At 36.4% G+C, this 26,567-nt stretch overlaps 1 protein-coding gene across 1 annotated transcript in view; it reads right to left on the bottom strand.

Annotated features, from left to right (window-relative positions):
• Positions 1-1,970: 1,970 nt before the first annotated feature.
• Oatp74D (Organic anion transporting polypeptide 74D) overlaps positions 1,971-26,567 on the bottom strand; it is a 58,075-nt gene continuing 33,478 nt past the window's right edge. The window contains exons 5-13 of the mRNA XM_088243118.1: positions 24,733-25,459; positions 17,073-17,213; positions 14,670-14,807; positions 14,421-14,585; positions 13,275-13,400; positions 10,317-10,501; positions 7,989-8,110; positions 6,629-6,969; positions 1,971-3,788 (exon numbers count right to left, since the gene is read on the bottom strand). Coding sequence (XP_088099244.1) covers positions 3,607-3,788; positions 6,629-6,969; positions 7,989-8,110; positions 10,317-10,501; positions 13,275-13,400; positions 14,421-14,585; positions 14,670-14,807; positions 17,073-17,213; positions 24,733-25,459 — 2,127 coding nt within the window. The 3' untranslated portion in view covers positions 1,971-3,606. The remainder of the gene's footprint in view (positions 3,789-6,628; positions 6,970-7,988; positions 8,111-10,316; positions 10,502-13,274; positions 13,401-14,420; positions 14,586-14,669; positions 14,808-17,072; positions 17,214-24,732; positions 25,460-26,567) is intronic.

Genomic DNA, 26,567 nt, shown 5'->3' on the forward strand with positions numbered 1-26,567 from the left:
TCCATACATTATCATTCAAATATTCCCCCAAATAACGTCTTTTATGTTTTTCATAACCCCGGTTTTACGTTGAAAATTTTTTGAAACTCATTTGATATTTCAAGACACCGAGCCGCGCGCCACCGCGTTTGAAATAAAAAAATCAAGGTAAATAAAAAAATGTGTAATTTGTTGTCTCAAACTAAATTCAAAGTAGGTTCAGTGTAATTCTCCATTTTGTTTAAGTGTCTAATTTTGTCATTTCGCTAAATTGTGACATGCGGTTGACGCATATTTAGGAAGAATAAAGTCTTTACATCAATAAATTACGATGCAGAAAGGTTAAAAATTTGGCAATAGAAATATTATTTGAAGTTTTAAACATAATTCGGAAAGAAGAATGTTTAAACAGTTAACATAAAAGTGTGAAACAGTTTTGCCGCGATGTAAATGACTGTGGTGCCATACTAAAAAAAGTGATACCATATAAACAAAATTTTACAATATTTAGGGAAAAAATCATCGTATGCATTTTATGCAAATTCAAATTTTTATTTTCGTGTTTTTAATGTTAAGTACCTATATAAAATTATTTAAACATGTTTTGTTTTTAATTCAATAAAAAAAACACACTGTGGTACTGATTGAAAAAATACAAAATATTTTTAATTAAATCATAGGTAAATATGAGCGTTTTTTACAATTTTTCTGCAGTTTTTTATTTCCTCACTTTAGTGTTTACCTCAGTATAACACTTTTTTGTTGCTCCCTTGAAAAACGTGAAACAGGGGTTTTACTGTATTGACATATATATATATATATATATATGTATAAAGATAATTAAATATACATATTATATAAAGTTTATATTTGAAGCACTAACTTTGCGGTTATTTATTTTAATACATATTATATATTAACAGTATTTTTAACTCTCAGTGAGTGAGCAGAGTTAGAAATTCTCACGAGAAATGCAACAAATTTAAGAAAATGGGGCAAATTTATAAGCGACTATGGTATCACGTAGAATAAACAATACAAATGTTTTATATAAAACCGACAAAATACTGGATATTGGAATTAAATTAAATTCATAGTCAGCATATTATTTGTAATCTAGTCAATAGAAGGAAAACAGTTACATAATTTAAGCATACCTAATAAACAAACATACATACAAAATTGACTCAGACTCAAACAATACATTCAATACACTAGGCAATATAATTAGGATTTCACCAACATCCTAAGGCAGTTAGAAGACCGGAGTTCCAACTCCGCAGAAACACAGACTCGACAATGGTTACTCGAGTCCTCTTTAGTTACCTTACTACAAAAACACATAACTGTATAGATACAGTAGCTAGCATTGAAATGTTATTAGTCACTGAAAATGGTAAGAGCAGAAATAAGGGAGTTCTAAAAATTATTTACAGTTATTTTTGTATACTTGTGGAGGTCTTACATTTAAATACAAAAAATTAATTTTCATCGTGTATAACAACGAGTTAACACGCTGGTTTGTTTTTTTAATCCAAGTCTGGAAAAAGTGAAAACATTGAGTGTTACAAAAATTATAATTCTCAATTTGGTGTGGAAAAAAATTAGCTCTAGAGTATCTAGAGCTATAGGGTGTCAGATCGGATATAATCAACTTGCAGTGTTAAATTGTACTAAAAATATAAAGCTGTTCCATGTCTGGAGCGAAAAAAAAGTTCAGGGAAGAAAAAAAAGACAACTCCGGCCGATGATCGATTGCCGAAGCAATTCTGCAGGAAGAATCAATTCAAAGGTACAGCGAATATAAGAACGGAGTTACGTTATCATATATCGTAAATAATATAAGTAAAATAATAAATCCTTTTATATTCATTTTACATTAAGGTTTTACTGAAAATTAATGGGATTTCATCACTGGATTGGCCCGGAAACTAAATATGAAACTGTCAAATGTAATAGCGATAGAAATAAACGCATCCAAGCCATTGTCATTTTTTTTTTTTTTTTAAAAACAGAAAAGTATGAAGTGATTATTGTACTGCCTCTAAAATTTAGTGAATTCCGTGCCACGAAGCATTAAAGAGGTTCTAAAAAGATAAAATCGGGCCAAAAAGTCCCAATGATTGATATTTCTAGTGAAATCTGAGAAGAAGAAAAAAATAATTATTGAATTTTTCACTGAAAAAACCCATAAATAATGATTGAATTTTTCACTGAAAAAACCCATTTCTATATAAATCCAAGAAAAAAATATTTTTAGGTGAATAATTAGATTTTTTTTAGTTCACCTAATAGGGTGAATTGAAAAGGTTTAAGAACTAAATAGGTATCTAATGAAAGCTATAATTTTTATACTATGAAATTAACTTCTTTTTTTTTAATTTACCCAAATATTTTCATTTTGGTGGCCATTTTCAATGAGTTGTAAATAGCTCACTATCAAAAAATGGAAACCAAGATGGAGTAGACTGGGGTTTGAACCTCGGCCCTCTGATCCGTGAGTCCGCAACGCTAGACACGGAACCACAACCCGATTAAAATAATAACATAAGTAAAAAAGGCATTAACATACGAGGGGGTTAAAAGCAAAACCCCCACTGTCCATGATCACTGATTTTGGGAAGATCAACAAAACCAGTAGCGAAAAGACGATTTTAAGACGATTCTTTGAAGTTTTTAGGTCTTTAAGTCCCTTTTCGCTACATGTTTTACCACGCACAAGTTGAGCATTGAACTAGCTTTAATAGTCTTTTCGCTCCTGGTTTTGTTAGTCTTCCCAAAAACAGTGATAATGGACAGTGGCGATATTGTTTTCAACCTCTTCATATAATAAACAGCCAAATACAATATTTCAATGCTCGCTACTGTATGTTAATAAATTCATTATTAACGATAAAATTCATTTAAACTACTTAACAACGGTGAAATATCTACAGCAACAAAATATAGCTATTGCACGTAAAGGACTCGTCCATTCCCAGTAGTGTGCGTGAGAGGACATAATATTACGTAAGCAAGTTGGAGCTCAGTACGCGAGATTCTCTCCATTTCCTCGGCTTAAAATAACTTGGTGTAAATGCCAATAAAATTAGTATACTAAAAACTTGTACGTATAATAATACATCAATAAACTTCTGCAAACACAAGTCACCTATACAATAATGGATGTAAACATCTCGTATAATGTCACTAGCTTCGTTTATACATACGAAGATTTCCACCCGGGGGACTTATTCAATAACAAATATGTAGTTAAATAAATACAAATTCAACAGTATAAAAATAGACTTATAGTTCATTTAAAGACTAGTTTAGAACATGCTCTGTAGCAAACCTCAGTAAATTTTATACTCGTGGTATAAAGAGAAGATACACATTTCTATCGTATTCTGGAAACTCAGATCTAGCATGAGCGAGGGCCAAACGCCTTGGAAGTCAAATATAAATAAAGACTGTCTTCTTTGTTCCAAAAGCACACAAGATAATAAATCACATTGAATTTGGGAACGAGCCGATGGAAACACTCCTAAGAGTCACATTTTCACTATCAGAAATAACAATCAATCCGCGAAACAAAGGCACATCATTATAAAATATGTATTACATGTAATTAGTCGAGTGGGGGTGTCACAGCGGCGTGTCGGAGGGTAACAGCGTGAGGGGAGCGGAAGGGGGCGGTGCCAGGGGGGGCAGCTCGCCCCCCTCGGCCCCCTCGCCGCCGCCCTCAGGGTTGATGTCGATCTTGCTGGCCTTGTAGCACACCACAAGGTCCACTAGGAAGGCCAGTCCCATTATGCCCCCCGTGGTTCCTGAAAGATACTTTTTATAGTCAAGGGCATAAAGTTTTTGCGCTAACAACTCCTAATAGGTGTAAGCTCCAAGAGACAATTTAAGAGACGCATTCATCAAATACCTTGCATTAGGTATTTTTGACTGATGTAGTCCTCTATTTATTCAGGTTACAAAAGAAAGGACAATTAAAAAAAATATAAAAAAGTCATATTTCCAATGTGAAATTGGAATAAAAATACATAAATTATGACAACAAAGTGATTGTGTGATTTGTGATTTCATTTTTACGCACTTGTTTGAATATTAAGCAATCACGCCAATTGCTCAAGTAATTATATATTTTACAGTTTAATATATGCCGTGTAACGCAACCCCGCCCAATGCTCTTTCAGAATTATGAAATAATATTGTTCCCGGAAATTACCTACGATTTTGTTGCTTAACGCAAGGCACACGGTGGATTTGATATCATTACAGTACAAACACCGTATGTTTGCAATGTCACAGTTCATTTATCAAAGTAATTGTGTGATCTTAATATGATATTTCTCAAGCGTGGGTGTTTTGTGTTGTAATTTACCACTGTACAGCAAATATTAGATTTACCAATGGATGGTAGAAAAAAAAAAATGTAAAGAGATGAGAAAAAGCATTTAGGTAGACACTAAAAATAATAAAAGTGCCCCGATGATTAGATGCACGTAAATGGAAATCTGACACGTAAGATGACTTCTTCGCAAAAAAAAATTATATTGTTTTATGAATGAAAATCAATATCAGAAACAAATAGGTTCCACTTATCCCCATTATTTACGTGTTTAAGGACCTCGCTTGATGCTGTTTGCTTCATTTAAGGATAGAACTGAACTCGGGTCGTACTCTACTATTTATTTATATATTGCAAACACAGTGTGAAAAAGTAGTGTTAAATTGGAAAAATAGTGAGTATAGTAATAGAAATATTTAATTTATATATATTTATTATACGCCTATTCTGGTGTGAAATTCAATTCCCATATAAAAATAATAATAAATAAACCGGGATGTGGCCCCATGGCCAGTGTCGCAGACTCGAAGTGCAGGGTTCAAATGCCACTCTATCACAACATGGTTCCTATTTCTCATAGTTCCCAGCATCTTCGACAACTTGTTGAAAATAGCCCCAAAATTTAAATACCTAGGTAAACTATAAGAACGCAATACTTTTTTCCTAAAAAAACCTATTGTACCTACATCGCATATTAAAGTTAATGTTTTTTTTTAATATTTTTATTATGAATAAAACATATAATACATGAAGTAGGTATTATACTTCCAGTTGTTAAAAAAAAACTCATTTGGGACCGTAAATAAAAAGAAAACATTTTTGTGACAATACATAATATCATGCATAGTTAATACAATCCAAAATGGTAAGAAAACATAATATAAGAAACATAAAACGCAGTACTTTACACTATCTATATAAATTACATTAATGACGATCAGTATCAAAAAGATTTAAGTAACACTTTTGTATTTGCAATTTGACTTTTTGTGTTTTAGCTCATCGGGCAGTTTATTAAATTCGGAATGGCCAATATTATTTTTATTGTTATTATTCTTATGTAAAAATACAGTTAAACAAATAAATTACATTAACATTAACATTCCAGTAGCTAAATCAAAAATAACTCTCAACGTGCTTAAAGACATGCTAAGCATTTGAGCGATCACAATTAACAATAATGAACATGCTTAAGTTATCACAGTTATAAGTCAACGTGTGTCGGTTTGTTTTTTGTTTTCCTCGTAAATAAATACAGTTCATTGGGGAAAAATCGGCGTTTACTTTACAAAATAATACAATATATTGCATTTGCAAAATAGTAAGGAGTATCTGATACAAAAAAGTTCAAATTAAATTACAATTACTATGGCGACTACTTTTCTTGACATTTGACTTTCCAACTTCCGGCTAAGTGCAATAAATAGCGTGATAAATATAAATCCCCATTATTTACGTGTTTAATGATAAATAAATAAACAAACATAGCCATTTTGGAATATTTTCCATATCTACACCGGTGACATTAAAATATGTGATTGCGCGCGCAGCAGGATTAAACGTCGCAAAACGTAAATATTTTGTCATTTTTGGCGTTCACGGATGTTTCATTGTGATCGCGAATACGATAAACAACCATGGTGAGAAATTGTTATCACATCGCTTATTAGCACGTCTAAAGTTATTTGTGTTTCAGCTACAGGATGCTTAAATCAACAGGATACTGTATGAAGATATTTATATAATGTAATGTATTTATTTTAAATAGTTGTAACACCTAGTTATAACTTACTAATAAACAATATACATACAGAAATAATCTCAAAAACAAAACGTTCTAAAATCCAGACATTTTAAAGAAATACTGTTAATATTAGAAAAATTCTAAAATACGAAGTAACACAATTTGTTTTGTTTCAGGGGTGAAGATAAAAAAATTACATAAAAAAACGGTTGGACTTGCTCCAAATCACTCCTGCTGCAATTAAATTAGCTATTCTTTTCATTGAATGGCCATCCCCTCAATTCTCCTCTTTTTTAATTTCTATTCATCTTTACTTTATTTTCATTTTCTTTTTTTAAAAATAATTATTAACATATTAGTGAAATAATTATGATTCTATTTTATGTCAATTGCAATGGTACTTTATGTACTTTTTAACTTAATATTGTAAGAGCCTTCTGGGCGTTTATAAATAAATAAACAAGGTGCATCGTGCAAAATAGTTGCTATATCGAGTCGTGCTGATTAAAATAGGCTGAAGAAAATGACAATAAACAGATATGTAGGACCTCAGTAAAATAACTCACCCAAGAAGAAGTAACGAAAGACGCTAGAGTCGTAGAGTACGCACGCACCGCGAGTGTCACACACCGAGTCCCACAACAAGCAGGCTGAGTCCACGACCACCCCGAATATTATGGGACACGGCACATTCCCGAACAGGCCGATAGCAAACTGGATGATGCCCATGGCCATGGCTTTGTCCTTGGGGTCGGTACAGCGCATGATGAGCAGCACGGAGCCCACCTCGCCCGTGGCGTGCGTGAACATCACGAAGGAGAAGATGCAGATGAAGATCACAAAGTTGTCGCAATCCTCGGGACAGTAGCCGCCGCGAGCGCTGCCTCCCGCCTCTCCCACGGGCCCCCTGCATCACCGATACATACATTGAAACAGATATCTGGTGGTTTTATCGAGAGAGACATCTCTAAAGGAGCAAGGAGGCTGGTTCGAGTGTATCATTTACCACTTTGACCGTGATTTTTAATTTTTACTAAACATAAATAAAAATATAGCGGAACTAATAAATCATTAAAAATTTCATACCACCGAGCCACTCTAGAAGCTTGTTGATGAAACTTTATTACCGACTTTAAAATACTGAACTTAAATAAAAACTATGCACACAATAGGATGACATTCATAGAAATATAACAGTGCAAGTGATCGTGTGGCTAATCTTTATTTTTTCCCTTATATGAAATCTTAAATTTAAGCTGGTAAAAATTTATAATGCTAAGAATATAACAGTTAAAGAGTTCCACTACCATTTTATTTACCTTTTTAAATTATCTCTGTTTGAAAATCAGCTATAATGAGGAAGTTCAATGTTTTTTTTGTTCATTTTTATTTGTTAAAAGACTATTAAACAAAGCCAATTTTTTTTTTTAAATTTTTATATATCGTATTATTAGCGCCATGATTTTTTAAAGTTTTGTTTTAATGAAATTACTCGTGTGACGTCTCAAGTTCTCTTCCGCTTTTTCTCAGTCGGTTCTTCCGAATAATCCGTTGAATTACCGTAAATCGGAAATCCTCCACAAATCTCTTATCATTGGTTGATTCATATAAACCAGTAATGTCGTTCAAAGTAATTTAATTAAAATATATATTTTTTAAATCTTTGTACATTTTCAAGAAAGTTTGCCATACAATGCTCTAATTTATACCGCGCGCAAGAAAACTTTTTGTATCCAATTTCCCATAGGGCTGAAGTTCTTCATTGTCCTGATGATGAAATACTGTAGAGTCTTTGTCATTTTAATATCGGTCCAAAGTTCCAGCATTCATATCATATAATTGTACAGACTAGAAATATAGCGGGAGCACTCGTCAGTTTATACAGGGGTCGGTGGACCTGGTGACTTAGACAGTGGAAGCACTCACCAGTCTGTAGAGTGGTCGGTGGAGCTGGTGATACACTGGCAGTTGGAGTACTCGAACTTCTCATTTACCAGACTAACGTTGTGGCATCCGGCGTGACACGCTGAGAAGTAAGATTTGCCGTCCTGCAACCAAAGCATCACTCGACGGTCTATATATTTATAAATCACATAGTACAGAATATAATAATGGGGAATAAGTTCTCGCTGGCCTTTTTACATCGGGCAATACTAAAGCCAAGTTTGTCGTGAAGCTCAGCGTTAGGCTTGAAATGAAAATACAATATGCTATTCCGCCGAAATGTAAACAACATATTTTTTTATAGCATTAAACATGTCAAATTTTATGCCAAAAAAAGAGTATGTATTTGTAGGGGATTTTACTGCGTTACTTTTTTTTTTTTAAATCTGCAACTGAAGCACACAGAATTCTCGAGGAGACTTATGGCAACCACGCTCTGTCGGAAACAACGTGCAAAGATCGGTTTCGATGCTTTAAAAATAATGATTTTGATGTTGAAGATAAAGAACACTCTGGCGCACCGAAAAAGTATGAAGACGAAGAATTGGAAGCATTACTCGATGAAGACCCATGTCAGACACAAAACGAACTTGCGGAATCATTAGGAGTTGATTACACAACAGTTGTCAAATGTTTGAAAGCATCAGGAATGATTCAAAGGAAGAAAATTGGGTGCCGTACGAATTGAAGCCGAGAGACATTAAAAGCCGTTTTTTCATGCATAAACAGCTGCTCCAACGGCAAAACAGGAAAGATTTTTGCATTACGATGATACGTCGTGACTGGTGATGAAAAGTCGAAAACATCGACAGCAAAGCGGAATATCCATGGTTCCAAATTCATACTCTATTGCAAACTATTTGGTGGTATCATGGTGGTGAGCTCCTCAAACCCAACGAAATCATATCTGGAGATCGCTTCGACTATAATTGATGAGGAAAAACAGCCCCAATACGAGAAGAGACATGACAAAGTAATTTTTCAGCATGACAACGCTCGGCCACATGTTGCAAGGCCAGTCAAAGCATATTTGGAAACACTCAAATGGGAAGTCCTACCCCACCCAACACATTCACCAGATATTGCTCCTTCCGAATACCACTTGTTCCGATCGATGACTAATGGCCTGGCTGAGCTGCATTTCCATTCTTACGAAGATGCCAAAAAATAGCTATATTCATGGGTAACCTCAAACGATGGGTAGCTCTTTCGAGATAGTATTTGTACGCAGCCAGAAAGATGGAAGAAAGTAGTCACTAGTGATGGACGATACTTTCAATGACATGTTATTTACTCATTCTAAAAAACAAAGCATCGATTTTCAAGAAATCGCGGCCCAGGTTTCTGTTCAGCGGCAGAAATATCTGTTCGGTAGGCGGCTTTTCACAATAGTATTTTATTCTTCCTATGCCTATGGTATTTCAGGAGTGAGACTGATCAGCTTTCCTACACATACAGTATAAATGATTGCAAAAATGCTATGGTTGCATCTATGCACCGTTGGGCTCTGATACGGGAATTATGGTGATGATGAAAAATATTTATTTGTCAGAAATAACTGTGCTCGATAAAAAGGAAATAGATAGGACCTCTGATCTCTGAGTCTGCGACACTACCACAGGGCCACAACCGAGTTTGATTTATTTGTAGCTACATTGTTTACGTGTTTATGTCCAAAGAATTTTTATAGTACAAGAATAGAATGAATGAAGAGACACTAGCCCAGGAATTTTAGGTTTTAAACAGAAAATGTTTCATAACCAGCTGATTTTTTGCACATGTGTTTTAGATGTGGTACTTAATTATTATTCAAAACTCCCCACCCTCCCTCCGCTTGCGTCTTGAGGTATTTCATTATACAGGGGTGCGGTGGTATATTAAATACTTAAAACCGTTATAACTTTTAAACGCAAGCAGCTAGAAGAATTTGGAGTATGGCATTTTAATAACAAAACTACGGTTTTATTTATTACAAAAAAGATTGGTTGAAAAAGCGGCGTTGTTTCTCTATCGAGGCGACGATGATTAAAATACGATTTTTGCTCACTGCGACGGCGGCGCTACGCAAGTTCTGTAAAATATACAGTATTTGCGGGATAAGTTACGTACCTTGAATAAAATAAAAGTGAAATTGAGTTGACAGATAAATGGTTTCAGAAACAGCTATAAACATCCAACGCCAAAGCCAAGCATCATCTGTACAGTCTGTGTCTGATGAAAAGGTCTAGCGCGGAAGTGATTCGGTGTTGAAAAATCCACAAATGTCAACCGCCGATAACAAAAGCACGCCAAACGAACTTGGTGTATTACCTGTCCACAAACTATCCCAAATTTGTTTTGGTCGCAGTTGCAGAAGTCTCCGCAGCCCGGCGGCGGAGGGGGGTTGGCGCCCCAGGGGGTGGCGGACAGGGGGGTGAGACCGGGGGCGGGTGTCAAAGCCGACAGACCAACCAGCCCATCCGTCGTACAACCCACAAACATGAGTAACAACATACCTGCAAAACATTCCTTAATTTATTAACTGGAATCCAAGTTATATTATTTAACAATTTGAACTATTTATTTTGGTAATGTATCCAAAATAAAACAAGTTTATTGGATTATAATTCTACTTTATTTTTAAGGAAACTTTGTAAATATTTAAGTTAATTTGTTTGAAAATGTCCTAACAAGACAAAACGCGTCACAACATACCCTTTGTATATTTTATAAAAAAATAAAGTAGAATTATAATCCAATAAACTTGTTTTATTTTGGATACATTACCAAATTAAATATGGAATTCTACCAGTTGTCTGCTTACACAATAAATAAATTTGAACTATATCTCCATAGTGCTGTGCTGTTCTTTGAAAACAATACGGAGTTAAAAAAATTCAAGTTACAGGAAACAGTATCTCATTCAAAGACGTTTATGGACGTCGATTAAAAATTCTTAAGCAACTTGACTGATCACGATGGAAGTGGACGGTGATAATAAACTCGAGCATGCGCATCGGAGAGATTGGTTCATCGTGGTTACCTGGCCAAACGCTAAACCTCAAAGTGCCAAAGCCACCAAGAGTCTAGTTTCAGTTTATTAGTTTATTTTACACTTTGCAAGGTTTCCTTTCTTTGAAGTGTGGCAATATTAAAATATATAATAGTTCCCGACCTATAAATTTAAGTCGATGTTCCATTGGAATCGGTAAAACGATAAACAATCGCGGTGAGATATTTTTACCGCGTCAATTATTACCGACAGTAGCGCTTATTATTTTGGAGCTACACGGCAATGAGAGTAGTATGAAAGTGTGGTCAATACACCAAAATTAAATTTACGCTAGATAAATTAAATATCCTGGACATTAAAAAAATATATTTTTAATATTTTGAGTGACTTTCATTTACAAGTTGAAAAATGTACTGCTTCCTGGATACATGTTGGAAGGTATTTAAATATAATGAGGACTTCCATAAGTATGAAACGAGTAGTATTTTATTCAGGAAGAGGAAAACTTGTCGAAATCCGGCGCTCCCCAAACACTAGATTTGGAACATTTAAGTTTGTAAGTGAAAATTCTTGATGGAAGTTCATTGTAATTTATTATATAAATAAAACACGAGTGATACTTTAATCCACAAATTTGGAATATCCAGTGACCGGTTTCATCGCTTTCGCGACATCTTCGAGACTGGTATATTTATTAAAAAGTTAAATGTATTTATACATAACAGAGGTAAGGATACATAATTCAAAGTTATATGTAAGTAAATTAAATAAAGTTATTTTTATCTTAAGGATCATTATCGACAAATTTTCTATGGGTTAACAAATGAATGGATATAATGTTATTTTAATGAGTTTAAGTATTTTATTTTATTGTTGGTGTCCCATCCTTCGTGAGTGTGGTTTTGTAATGATTTCTGAAAAACAAGGGGTAAAAAGTCATTAGTAAAATTATATTACAATGGGTAAAGTAATGGAGAATGCACATGTGTTATCTGTTCATTAAGTAATTCTACGTCGGGTTTATTTTTTAATCTATTAATTTCGAGAATTTCTAATTTGTCAAGTTTATGGCCTTTGGGTGCAATATGAATTATTTTTACATTATTTTTTAATTCGAAGGAATGTTTGTTTTCTATTAAATTTTGCCAATCATTTAATAGAAAACAAACATTCCTTCGAATTAAAAAATAATGTAAAAATAATTCATATTGCACCCAAAGGCCATAAACTTGACAAATTAGAAATTCTCGAAATTAATAGATTAAAAAATAAACCCGACGTAGAATTACTTAATGAACAGATAACACATGTGCATTCTCCATTACTTTACCCATTGTAATATAATTTTACTAATGACTTTTTACCCCTTGTTTTTCAGAAATCATTACAAAACCACACTCACGAAGGATGGGACACCAACAATAAAATAAAATACTTAAACTCATTAAAATAACATTATATCCATTCATTTGTTAACCCATAGAAAATTTGTCGATAATGATCCTTAAGATAAAAATAACTTTATTTAATTTACTTACATATAACTTTGAATTATGTATCCTTACCTCTGTTATGTATAAATACATTTAACTTTTTAATAAATATACCAGTCTCGAAGATGTCGCGAAAGCGATGAAACCGGTCACTGGATATTCCAAATTTGTGGATTAAAGTATCACTCGTGTTTTATTTATATAATAAAAAAACTAGATTTGGAGATTGTGCTTTTGCCTTCAAACTTACGAATCATCGACAGTCCCAGTCAGTTCAGATCCCAACTAAAATCCCACTTCTTTAGACTATCATACCCTCAATTTTAAATCTGGAAATATAATATATCACTTTAGTTTAGTTAGAATGTAAGTTTAGGTATACAATTGTAAAGCGCCCTTGAGGCGATTTTTCATCAGCCAAATATTATTATTATTAGAGGTGACTTCAGGCTTCCTAAGGTGAGACTGACTGAAACTCAGAATCAGGACTCATAAAGGTTTGAAAATGTTTACTGAGTTGTCAAAAAGTCTCAGGGAAGCTGGAAGAGTCTCCACTTTTCGATCAAAATGCTTTGTTTACTTAAATATATTTATTTTGATAATTAATATAGTAAGTAAATTTATGTTATATGGAAAATTTACAAACTAAATTAATAATTACAAATAAACATATAGTAAGTTTGACCAATTTAAACTATTAGCATAGTTTTTTCTTTTCTAATACTAACTGAAATACAAAATAATTTTCTCACAACTGAAATGAAATTGTAGTATTTTTTTTACCAGCAGAGTACACGAGAGCTGTGAAGGCAATCCAACCGGCCACGAAGCGCGCTGTGGGAACCAGCTTCAGTATTACGGCTCCACTAAGGAGGATGCCCACTCCCATCACCAAAATACCCCCAATTCCTGTAAAACAATAGTTGCCTTTATTTATTAAATACAACATACATATTTAGATCTGAAGAGGACCATGGGGTCCACTAATGAGACGGGTCGAGCTTGCTGGAAGACAATGGGCGGAGGCGGGGATGGCGGGGATGGCCCGGGTCCCGAAGCGAAGAAACATGGGCTGATATGATAATGATACATTGTTTATATTATTACTATGAATGATTCTTAATTTTCATAAACTGACTGTCAGCAGTTAACATCGAGGATGAGGACCGTATGCTTTATGCGTATTTAAGGCACCCAGGAGTACACATAGTAGTTTACAGTTTAATAGATCACCCTTTTTGTGCAATTTGATGATCTTTTAATCGACCTAGTCTCTGGGATACCTCACTTTTTTTTATACCTTTTTCTATATTTTGTAGAAAGGGCCAACGACGGTAATGATTCCGCTTCTCAGAAATTACAGTCGTACATCAGGTGCCTGACCATAGCATTTTGCCCCATTTACAAATATGAAGAGTAAACGGCTAAACGGGCTCATTGCAGTTTTTCTATTTTTGTGATATTAATGTCATTTATTTTCTCCTGAATGAGTTTTATAAGATGGAATATTGAAAACTAACAAAATCTGGCGGCTCGTCTTACAAATTGTAGAAAATAAATAGGGGGTCACGGCTGGCAAAAAACAGCCAAAATATGATGATTTCTGTATCGAGATCGTTTTTGTATATTCAAGAAAGGACTTTTTTTTTAAAAGTAGGTATTTTTGATAGTTTTTTCTGTGATTATATGTAAAAATATATTTTGCATAAATTGAAAGCATATTTTATTAAATGTATGAACCTGGTACGTATACCGCAAACAAGGATTTTATTTTTTTATGCTTTCCTGCAAATTTTATTGTTTGTAAACGAGTACTTTTCACCGTGTATCCTTCATACGATAACTATATAATGCGAAGGAACGAAAACAGACAATAGAGGTGCATTCAGAATGTTGCATCGCATTCCGACAGCACTCGCGAGTACATACCGGAGATGAGATTGGCGTCGTGAGTCGGCAGGCGGAACTGCGACTCCAGGTACTTGGGCAGGAAGGTGTACAGCCCCGCCACGGGAAGCAGGTGGAGCACGCAGCTGGCCGTGCGGAACATCAGGATGTCGTTGCTGAGCTGGCGCCGCAGGGTCTTGGGGAAGTCTGCGGGCAGAAGGGCGACGTTAGGGGCTGTGCGGAGTTAAGGTGGGGGAGCGGGGGGCAAAGTGGTTAGGAGGCGGTACTCACCCTTGAGCTGAGGGCCCTCGGGGGGCGGCGCGAGGCGCGCGGGCGGGGGCGCCGCGCCGCGCCGGGCGGGCAGCTGGCGCGGGAAGCAGAACATGCACAGCCCCGTCAGTAGGAGAAGGGAAGAGACCAACACCAAACCTGTAAACATCGCGGATTATTATGTGTACCTGCACGTGATTATTACAAAATATTTCATTAGGTAGCTACTTCATCATTACTTAAGAACTTATCACATTCGCAACAGAAAGAAAAACGTTTTTGAGAAGGGAACGTGAGAGTGGAATCCAGCCATTGATTTAAGTCATCGCTCCATCCCTCACTGGAAACTGAAGCAGTGGGTGTCTATGATTATTATTTAATTTGCCTATCAGTGCCCAGTACTAAACTTATCTATAGACACACAGTACATAGAACATGAAACCGGAACAATAAACCGAACCGTAACCATTTTATCTAGTCCAGTAAACACATAGACATCCTTATTTCCTCTCTAAACTCTTCTTCATCTCTGTTGTAATGTTTAAATATTAAAGACTCCGCAGAGGGTGAAATCCAGTCTTTGTCTGCAAACATTTGGACAAACTCAAGATATTGTCGACTAAACCGGCTGGTCCAAAAAGAAGTATAATAATTGAAAAATGTTTGCAGGAGTCGCCGGATGGAAGAATTGAAGAAATATGGATGTTCAAAGATCGTTATCGTTCTTGCTCTAACTATAATGCTTTTTTTTTATCTATTGATATATTTAACATGCCCCTTACTTTATTTTAAAATAAATTAAAACTCATTCTTTCTGGCAACGATATGATCCCACTTGCTATTTAATGATGCTCACACTTACACACACCTGAACACACAAACACACCTCTACACTTACTCTCATACAAATACACATAAACACACCCTTTTGTTGTACCACAATTTAATATGTATGATTTTTATTTAGAAACTTCGCTGGTCTGTTTTTAAACCGTATCTTTTTTATGTTATTATATCATTGTCGACTGTTTCTGTAAAATAAATAAATAGGTGAATGTAACCAGCCAATGATAGGACATAAGCCCTGTAAATGCCCAGACCGCTATATTCCTTTATCTAAAAGGTTCTCTCTCTCTCCCATCTCTTTTGTAATATGTTTATGTTATGTATTCGTTAAAACTATTTTACTATCAAAATAAAATTTTGTTATTAGTTATACACGATTTGACTCTTTTAAAATAACACTACTATAGTTTCGGGAGGGTACTCCTGCCATCTTCAGGTGATTCTGATTGGACAGTATTCTGAATCCTGATAATAGTTTTATATCACTCGTCGATGGGAGGAGTGCTCTCCCGAAACTATAGTAGTATTCTTTTAAAATAATAAAATCGTGTGACATTAATAACAAAGTTTTATTAACGTATGTTAAATAAATTGCTAAAATTATAATATCTTATAGAAAAAGAAAAGATAAAAAGAACAATAATAATATGTAATTTTGAAATCCAATAATATAATACAGTCGGTGCCTAGTGTACCTAGGCACATCGAGGATTATAATAGTTTATTGTTTATAAAAAGATGCGTTCGCCGGGTACACCAATATAGTAAAATTATATTTTTTAAATTTAATTTAGTAATCTTTATTAAACATAGAAATAAAAAATAGAACAATTCAGGGTGTAACTTGATACAAAAGAGTCAGGTTCTTGTGTTCGGCTGTGTTCAACAAGTGTACAAAATAATAATAAAATAATATTTTGCGTTTGTCCAAAGTTTTGTAGACAAGGATTGGATACAACTCCCTGGGGAATAAAAAACATTTCAGAGAAGGTAATATAGAAGTCTAGGCATCTACAGAGCTTATGACCTGTCTTTGGCTGGTTTAAGTGGCCACATTACACCCTGTGTAATATTCACCATTCTGCCCATATTTGAACATTTACATTTCTTCAATTCTTTCGGCTGTTGATGTTTGTGAAGTTAAAAAGCTGAAACCTTTATTAATGCGGGTGAGATTCATCTAATTTAATTATTTCACCTACAGGCAACCAACCTTCAGGCGACGCCTGATTGTTTTTTTTTAATTTTAAGATGCCTAGACTTCTATAATACCTTCTCTAAATCGTTCTTCATCTCTGTTGTAGTATATTAATGTACAAAATAATATAAAAACAGAAACATAAATAAATATTGATAGCGCAAGACGAAAGTCGCGTGTCTCCGACTCCAGTCCCTGTGTGACCGTGACCGCGACATTGAAATATAAATAATCGCCCAGTCTGGATATTTTTTGCACAGCTGACGTCACGGCGCGACGCGCGGAGAAGGGACGCGCCGCGCCGCGCCGCGCTGTGACGTATCGCGGGGTGATGGGAAGACCGACCGATGCGGAGTGCGGAGTGCGGAGGGAGAACTCACCGAGCCACCACGCGCCCACCCAGCCGGGGTCCGCGGGCTGCAGGCCCGGGGGGCTGCTGAGGTCCGCGTACACGCGCGTGCAGAACGAGCCCAGGATGAACCCACCGGCGGGACCCACGATTCGCACTCCGATGGTGACAGCTGGAAAGAAATAGGAATGTTAAGGAATTGTAGACAAACGAATCATATTTACTATTAGTATACACGCTATACACACATAACAGCGGAGCTCCGTTTATCTAGACTCCAGTCATCCGGATTGTTAACATAAATTAATTTGTAGTAACATACGTTTTTGTTAAAAGGCCGATGGTTGCCGGTTAACAAACTCAGGGCCCTCCGTTCATCCCCTCCCTTTTTTGAAAACTATTTCTCCCACAACATCGAACATTTTCATAAACTAATCAGTGTATGTAAGGGTTGTGATAATACATAATATCATACATAAATAATTCATCCGTATAGTAAGAAAACATAGTACTTTATCACAAAACTTTATAACACTTTATAACAAAGTGACAACACCTTTTAGACCAATTTCAATCACAGGTTGTGATCTTACCCCACTAGGGGTTCATACTAATGAATGTTAAACTACTGGGTGTTCATTTAGATTCAGACCTTTCTCTTTATTCTCGGGTCAATAAAACGGTAAGTGCTGGTTTCTTCCATCTCCGACAGATCAAATCCGTGGGGAGAAATATTCCTATAAATGCAACTAAAGCTCTTGTAAATGCTTATGCCGTTTGGCGTCTAGATTACTGTAATGGAATATATGCAAATCTCCCAAAATGTCAAACTAATAAACTTCAATCTGTTTTCAATGCAGCAGCAAGGCTTATTACGGGAGTAAAAAAATATTCTCACATCTCACAAAATCTTCGAGATTTGGACTGGTTAAAAAGCTCAGAGAGAATAAAATACAGGCTTTGCTGGACCGTATTTAAATCCCTTCATGAAATGGCTCCAAAATACCTATCGGACCTTTGTATTAGGGAAAATACATGACAAAGAAAATCTATTCTTAGGTCGTTCGGGAAAAGGAAAACTTGTCGAAATCCGGCGCTCCCCAAATACTAGATTTGGAGATCGTGCTTTTGCCGCCGCCGGCCCCTCTGCCTGGAACCAATTGCCTTCAAACTTACGAATCATCGACAGTCCCAGTCAGTTCAGATCCCAACTAAAATCCCACTTCTTTAGACTATCATACCCTCAATTTTAAATCTGGAAATATAATATATCACTTAAGTTTAGTTAGAATGTAAGTTTAGGTATAGAATTGTAAAGCGCCTTTGAGGTGATTTTTTTACAAAAACTGCGCTATATAAATCAGCCAAATATTATTGTTATCTATATAAATTACATTAATAACTATCACTATCAAAAATATTTAAGCAATATTTTTTAATTGCGACACTTTTGGATTTTCTATTCGAATTTTCGTGTTTTAGCTCATCGGGCAGTTTATTGAATTCGGAATGGCTAATAATTTTCCAGACGGTAAACAAAACGGAATGAGGAAGCAAGTCACGAAGTCTATGCAATACAATCGCCAATAAGGAGAATTCATACATTTGCAAATGAATACGCAAATTACGTAGATATATTTAATATATTACTTTTGAATTTTAAAAGGCAGTGTATCAATTTACTATCTTCAAATTGTAATACCTAAATAATACTATGTTGATTTCAATTGTTTACCTTTTATTGACTTATATCTGAATTCTAAATCAGTATTTTTCTACTTTCTTCTAATTTTAAGATTATTTTAATATAACCCATACAAAAAATATACTCCTGATCTCTCCACTGCAATATATGTATGTATGTATTGTTATGCATACCCATATATTTTCTACTAATATGTAATGATTTTTTTTTCTTGCTCTTAATTCATTTGTATTTTTTGCTATTTTTTTTTGTGCAAATGCATTTCTGTCTTCATATTTAAAAATGCACTTCTGTTCTTTCCACTGCAATATATGTATGCACTATATGTTTAGTATACCCATATATTTTATACTAATATGTAAAGATGACATTTTAATAAGTTTCTATTTCTTCTAAAAATCATTTATATTTTTTGCTACTTCTGTACAAAACACATGTCTGTCTTTATTTGTATATATGTATGTAAAACATGTAAAAGCCTACAAGGCGTTTAAATAAATAAATAAATACGCCAGTTACAAGTGCTATATTTGATTTTACATGTTCAAATTGATAGCTCCATAAAAGTTTATTGTAATTTATTTATTAGACTCACCAAGCCGATAATTGACACGGCTTGTATTGCAATCGTGATTTAATTTTAATATATATAATCGAATATGCAACTAAAAAAGTGGATTAAAAATATGGACCTACACCAACACTGTATCGGACAAAGTCTAGTATACGCGCCGTTGGAAGTATACCAAATAGCAAAAATGCACAATAACATTTAGGTTGTAGGACCAGGAGCTCAATCACAAATAACTATCGACGTGCTTAAAAACATGCTAAGCATTTGAGCGATCACAATGAACAATAATGAACATTTAAGTTTATTTCAACACAGAGGGAAAAATTTTTCGAGAAGGGAATATGGAAGTCTAGGCATTTACAGGGCTTATGACCTGTCATTGGCTGGTTTAAGTGGCCACTTTACACACTGTGTAACATTCACCATTCTGCCCATGTTTGAACATCCACATTTCCTAAACTCTTCCATCTGTTGACTTTTGTGAAGTAAAAGAGCTGAAACCTTTATCACGTGGGTGAGATTCATCCGGCTGAACCAAATCACCTACTAGGCAACGCTTGAAAACAGTTTTCCAATTTTTATACTTCTTCTTTTACCAGGTAGTAATTCAACAATGTTTGATTATGTCCAAATGCTTGCAGACTGGCTGGATTTCCTCCCTAGGGAGTTGTTCATATTTAAATTTATTTCAACAGAGAGGGAAAAAATTTTCGAGAAGGGAATATGGAAGTCTAGGCATTTACAGGGCTTATGACCTGTCATTGGCTGGTTTAAACTCCCTAGGGAGGAAATCCAGCCAGTCTGCAAGCATTTGGACATAATCAAACATTGTTGAATAATGAACATGCTTAAGTTATCGCAGTCATAAGTAAACGCGTGTGTAATCTCTAAGTCAACGCTCGTGTCGGTTTGTTTTTGTTTTCATCGTAAATAAATACAATTTATTGGCGAAAATCAGCGTTTACTATAAAAAAGAATACAATATATATAAAGTAAGCAGTATCTGATACAAAAAAGTGAAATTTAAATTACAATTACAATGGCGACTGCTTTTCTTGACATTTGGCTTGCCAATCGCCGGCTAAATACAATAAATAGCATGATAAATAATAAATACATAAATAAAAATAGCAGTTTTGGAATATTTTCCACACTTACACGTGTGAAATTCAAATATGTGATTGCGCAGCAGGATTATACGTCGCGAAACGTATATATTTTGACATTTAATATTATGTGTTCACGGATGTTGCACGTGATCGCGAATACGATAAACAACCATGGTGAGAAATTGTTATCACATCGATAGTTATTTGTGATTGAGCTACAGGTGGGAAGATATTTTAATATCATATTAAATCAAGTTATGTAATAGCACACCCAACTAGTCGAATCATGCATCGCGCTACGTGATTTCGTCGTTTTGTTTACATCAATTTCAAATCGAATCGATAAATGAGCGGTGGGGAGGTCACCTCCGAGCAGTCTCGACACTCGGCACTCTCGACACTCTCGACACTCTCGACACTCTCGACACTCGACTGCCGCTGGCCGCTACTCCGCTACAAAGTGCATATTCCCCTCCCCTCCTGTCTCCGGCTCCGGCCCGACCCGGGCCCGCCTAGCACCGGCGCAATATTGCATCGCAATCTTATCAAGCACCTATCGATATGCATTTCGACATTTACATCATGTACGGGTATGCGGTGAACGCAATTAAGCGCTTTGTACGTTTTTGTAATATTCATAAGAAATAAAAACTAATTCTATCCAACGACTGTCGAAATAATCGGCGTGAGCATGAGAAGCTGAATGAATGTGGAGGAAGCGAGATGTCCATGCGTACAGAATGGCGTTCGATAATTTATTTAAATTGAGAAACCGGAGTTTACTCCAGATTTACGGACCTTAACTATAAAACATCTTGTCATAAACGTAATATATTATACTCAGTCTTTAGGATCGTAATTTGCTATTAGGTATGGGGATTTCACATGGCATTCTTAATGGACGTCTTGATAGTCCTGTTCTGGTTTCTGAGTTGGCCCTTAATGCACCTGGCTTCCTGGCTACCGCACCCGGCACACGAATCTATCTCTTTTCCATGTACCGAGAGTTCGCACCAACTATGCGCAGAACTCTCCTCTGATTCGCTTGGCGCTAAATTTAATGTATGTTTCAATAGCATAGATATATTTGACTGCAGTAAACCCACTTTCAAAATAAGGATTAAAAAACTACTATTTGAAAAACAATCTGTTTCTTTAAAAAAACAAAAATATTTTTGATGTTTCTATTCACTCGTATCAAACACACACTCACCCTGTCCATAAACCCACCCTCACACCCATATACACATATTCACATACCTACCGAAACCACACTCCACCCACTTACCCACGCATCCTCACACACATGCACTCATACATGTATTAATATCTAACTCAACAGGATTTTTATCATTGTATTTATGTCGAAAACTGATTTGGCTTTATTTTATGTTTTATTATAATGTTGTGTTTATTTTGTTGTATTGCTGTTGTTTTTCTGAATAAACAAAATCACAAATATTTCATTACCACACTAAAAACACATTGTCGTATCTTCCTCCGTGAATCCTACAAATGGGTGAATCCTACTAATGGGTGAATCCTACAAATGGGTGAATCCTACAAATGGGTGAATCCTACAAATGGGTGAATCCTACAAATGGTTGAATCCTACATTATCACTGGAGTATGCTCACCCCTTACGCGTATACCTACGGAAGATGAATTCGAAAATATTACAGTGAACAAATAAAACGGAGGAACTATAGGTACCCATGTATTTATACAGTGTGTATTTTGTACCGTAATAAGTAACAAATAAATACGTGTTATATAAAAATACACGAAATAATCAACAGATTGGTGGAGCTGTCGAGGTCGGGAGATACGAGGAACGGCCGATTACACGAGCCGAGTTAAGGTGACCCCCGAATGTGTGCAGCGTGCAGTGTGCAGTGTGCAGACACTGCACTGCGCACTACTTGCAGTATCGTGCATTGGGAACAAAACTGCCTCAAATCTTGACTTCAAAAAGCAACTTTATTTCACATTTTCTTTATATTCATCGTTGGTTAGTTCGATTTGCAAAGTATATTACTTTTATATTATATATATGTCTATATATGAGTTTGATTCGCCTCATGCGTATAGAGTCCGCAATATCAAAATCATATAAACTCGATAGAATCTGTTCAAAAAAGTTCTTAAAGTACCTTTAGTATAAGTCCCAAATTTCTAACGCACGTTCAAATTCAAATAACGAGCAACTCTTTTTCTAACTCTTTTTCATTTTGATTCTCCGATAAAACTCCGCGTTGTTTTCGATTTAAAATTTCTGCATAAAATATTAAACTATAAAGTAGATACTAACCTCCTCAATAAAATATAAATAAATTCGGGATTGAGAACACTCAGACATCGAGAAATATTCAAACTGCCTTTGTTTTCAAGTAATGCTACATACCACACACCTATGGCCCCCGTGTATCGGGAATATTATAATATTTACTGCCGAAACAATAAAATAGACATTTTTCATGATACTCTCTCAGCTTTTGCGAATAATCTCTTGGGAATAAATCTTATTTAATAAGCACACACGTACAACTTATTTTTTAATGGACTGTATCCTGTATAAAAACAAAATATAAAAAATATATATTATTTCTTAGTGTGTAATTCTAAATTTTGTCTAATTCTAAAATTGAAGATATTATATATTATACATGTAAAATTGTATCGACGAATACTTTCAAATTGTATGTTTTCTAGTATGTATCATTGTTGAATTACCTAATAAAATAAAATAAAAATAATACAATTACTACAACTAATACAATTTTAGGGTACTTGTCATTCCCTTTCCGCACTTAACGATGCATAGGGCACTGCATTGGTACACCAATGTCAGTTTATCTTGATTATTTTTGTTACATGAAGGTAAGATGATCAGTCTTACGCTTCAGGTGTCATTCCAAGGACTTTATAACGAATTAAATAGTAATGCCTAAACCTTCGTTTTACATTAAATATGTGTTGCATGAAATGAATACCTATTTAATAAATACGCTGCATTTGAATCAACACCACTGGGTGGGGATAAGAGTTTGAAGATGATGATGATTTAATAAAATATAATATTTAATATTCCACCGCTATAGAACTAGGTTCGTTTCCCAGTATTTCCCAAATGTATATGCAAGAGGTAAACTACGGTAACTCCAAATGTGATGAAATTGAGTTATTACTATGCCGAAATGAAGTGTTTCGTCCTCTATTACATGGTGAACGGCATTAGCTCTTAATTTCTTTAATAATTAAGATAAACTATTTATTTTATTGTAACTCGACACCAAATTTCAGGTAAGAAAACATACATTAATCCCAAATATTTTTTAAATACGTTTTTTTTTAACGTATACTTTAGAATACAAATTTACTTCAAAGCTTCTCGTTGAAAAATACAAGATGTTTAAATAATGAAAAATCATCTCTCCTGAAAAGTTGGTGTTAGGAGATACTGCAGTTTACCTCTCGCGTACAGATGTAAAATATAATAAGATGCGTTGCAATGGAGGAGCATCACTGGGAAATGATGATGATGATGATAGAATTCTCCATTATTCTCCCATAAAATATGCATACTAACTACTAACCGACACCCACATTCTCACACAGACACCAGACACGCGGAAGCTTTACCGGTTTAGGATATAAATTATTTTTGTTTATTTTTTTAAAATAGAATAATTAAAAAAAAGGATTTTAAAAAAATCCACTATGTACAGTCCTCAGAATAGGTTATCCGAGTTGGATGAACTAGTATACAACGTTTTGTGTACCATAGCAATAAATAATTAAGAATAATATTGTAAAAAAAGTTCAATTGCTTTCTTCTCAACAATACCAAATCTACAAACGTAATAAAATATTTCCTTTCAAAGACATCAATAAGTATTAAATAACCGTCATTCCATAAACCCAGGATTATGCGATACTATCAAGAAGCCAAATTGAAAAGAAACAGTGATGTTCAATTCGTTTATCGTCAACTTTTCCAGCTTCACATTCGCAGTTCTTCTAATATTGATTAGAACGGGAGACAACGCGACACCGCCAATCAATCAATCTACATAATAATACGTGCATATGTACCTAGGCGACATGGACACGAGTGGCGGTGCAGGGCGCGGGCGGCTGCGGCTTCGGCGCGGCGCGGCGCGGCGGTCAGATCATCGAGAAATGTCACATCACTCGAGCTAAGTGTTCCGCGTTCGGGCAGATCTGTCCGCTCGGTCAACATAATGATTAGTTCGTCCCGGGGACGCGCACACGACCGCGTGCGGGCACATATCACACTCACCCATATAGAGCGGGGACTCGCGGCTGGCCACGTTGTCGTCTATGTAGGGGATGCCCAGGGTGGAGATGGCCGTCTGGCCCACGCCCACGGCGAACAGGCACACGAAGAAGATGGGCAGCACCACCGCCGTCATGTGCGAGTGCGCGTTCTGCTCGTCCAGCACGTGGCGGTCGCACGTGGCCCCCGCCCCGGACGCCGCCGCCGCCGCGCCGGGCGCGGCGCACAGCGCGGGCGCGGCGGCGGGCCCCGGAGCGCTGGCGTTGCCGCCGCGCAGCACGAGGCTGCTCTCCAGCAGGCGGCCGCCCAGCATGAAGTGCGGCAGCGCGCAGCCGAGGCAGCCCAGCGCGAACAGCACCATCCCGCACGCGATCCAGCGCGGCCGGTGGCCCCGGCCCACGAAGTACGTCAGCAGCAGCGCCGTGCAGATCTGGCCCACCTCCGTGGCGGCGAGCAGCGTTCCGGTGGTCTTGGACTTGATCCGGAACAACTTCTCGATCGTCGTGATGACGCTCACGAAGTAGGTGTAGAACATTCCCTGGAGCACCCAGCCGGACAGGAAGACCACCATGAAGACGTGCGTGGACTCGAACACCCGCGCCCAGCGCGGCTGGCAGGAGCCCAGGCCGCAGTGCTCCTCGGACCGAGGGCCCCCGCGCGCCATGAGCGCGCCCTCCTCCTCGGCCTCCGCCGCCTCCGCTTTCCCGTTGCTCTTCATGGCTCGATCCACCTGCAACACACCGCCATTATTATAACTATCTAATTCGCGCGAAGGTTACGGTGTCAATGCGCCGGACGCCGAGCCCCGAGCCCCGAGCCTCGAGCCACTAGCCGGTCTCGCCACCGGCCACCGGCCACCGGCCACCGCGGACCGCGGAGAGCGAAGTATTATTATTTTCAGACGCCGACAAGACGGCCTTCAGTTTTTTACCTACTGAGCGATTGGTCTCTCGCGAGGGTTCTATTCTGCGGGAAAACAACTCTACTGGCTTATAACCGGCTAACATCGAGTACATTCTGATACGCAGGGGAGCATGGGTAACAGTGGGTCGCGAGTTACGGTGAATCGTTTGCACTAGCTTCGTGTGTCTTGCGCGCACACACACGCACTTTTTCATACGCCCTCCTGCCACACTAGTCGCCTTTACGACTTAGAGCTGGACATCCTGCGACGCTTCGGTCAATATGAGATGAAAATTTGAAAGGTTCCATTTTTCCCTTCATCGGTCACTGTTTAATTATTTAAGTACACTATTTTAGATTGTTGGGAGAGAAGATTTCTTTTTTTTATATTTACTAAAACTATTATTGAGTTACAATGAATCATTTCATCTTGGGTCACAGTGGATCGTTTTTAAATAAAAAGTTTTAGGTCGTTTCTAGTTTTGTGGATTACCAAAGCCAGGTCCGAGAAAAGATGTAAGAGCATCAAGACGGAAAGGGAAGTACATTCTTGCAACCGATACCCCAAATAAACTCTTCCAAGATTTTTTTATCTTTAAAGCCTGATGGAATTGAAAATTTACATAGAGTACAAATAACAAACAGTTTGTTATGTGAATTAACACAGTTTAAAAAAAAAGCATATGTCAGTTTATTCCAGTCTGATCCACTGTGGCTCACTTCTGGGTCACAGTGGATCGTTTACTTTTTACTAATAAAAAATAAAGTATCTAATTAAATAAGCTATAAAATGGTGAACCGATTACTTAGAAGGATATTAATGCCTCTTACGACTTCGGAGCAATGAAAGTTTTTTTTTAAAGTTATCCACTGTAACCCATGCTCCCCTAATAATATTTATGTACATACATACAATAACTAGGACACTACATGAG

This window comes from Micrasema longulum, unplaced genomic scaffold (assembly GCF_059751315.1).
Source record: "Micrasema longulum isolate JH-2025_06_02 unplaced genomic scaffold, ASM5975131v1 h1tg000185l, whole genome shotgun sequence".
NCBI lineage: Eukaryota > Metazoa > Arthropoda > Insecta > Trichoptera > Brachycentridae > Micrasema > Micrasema longulum.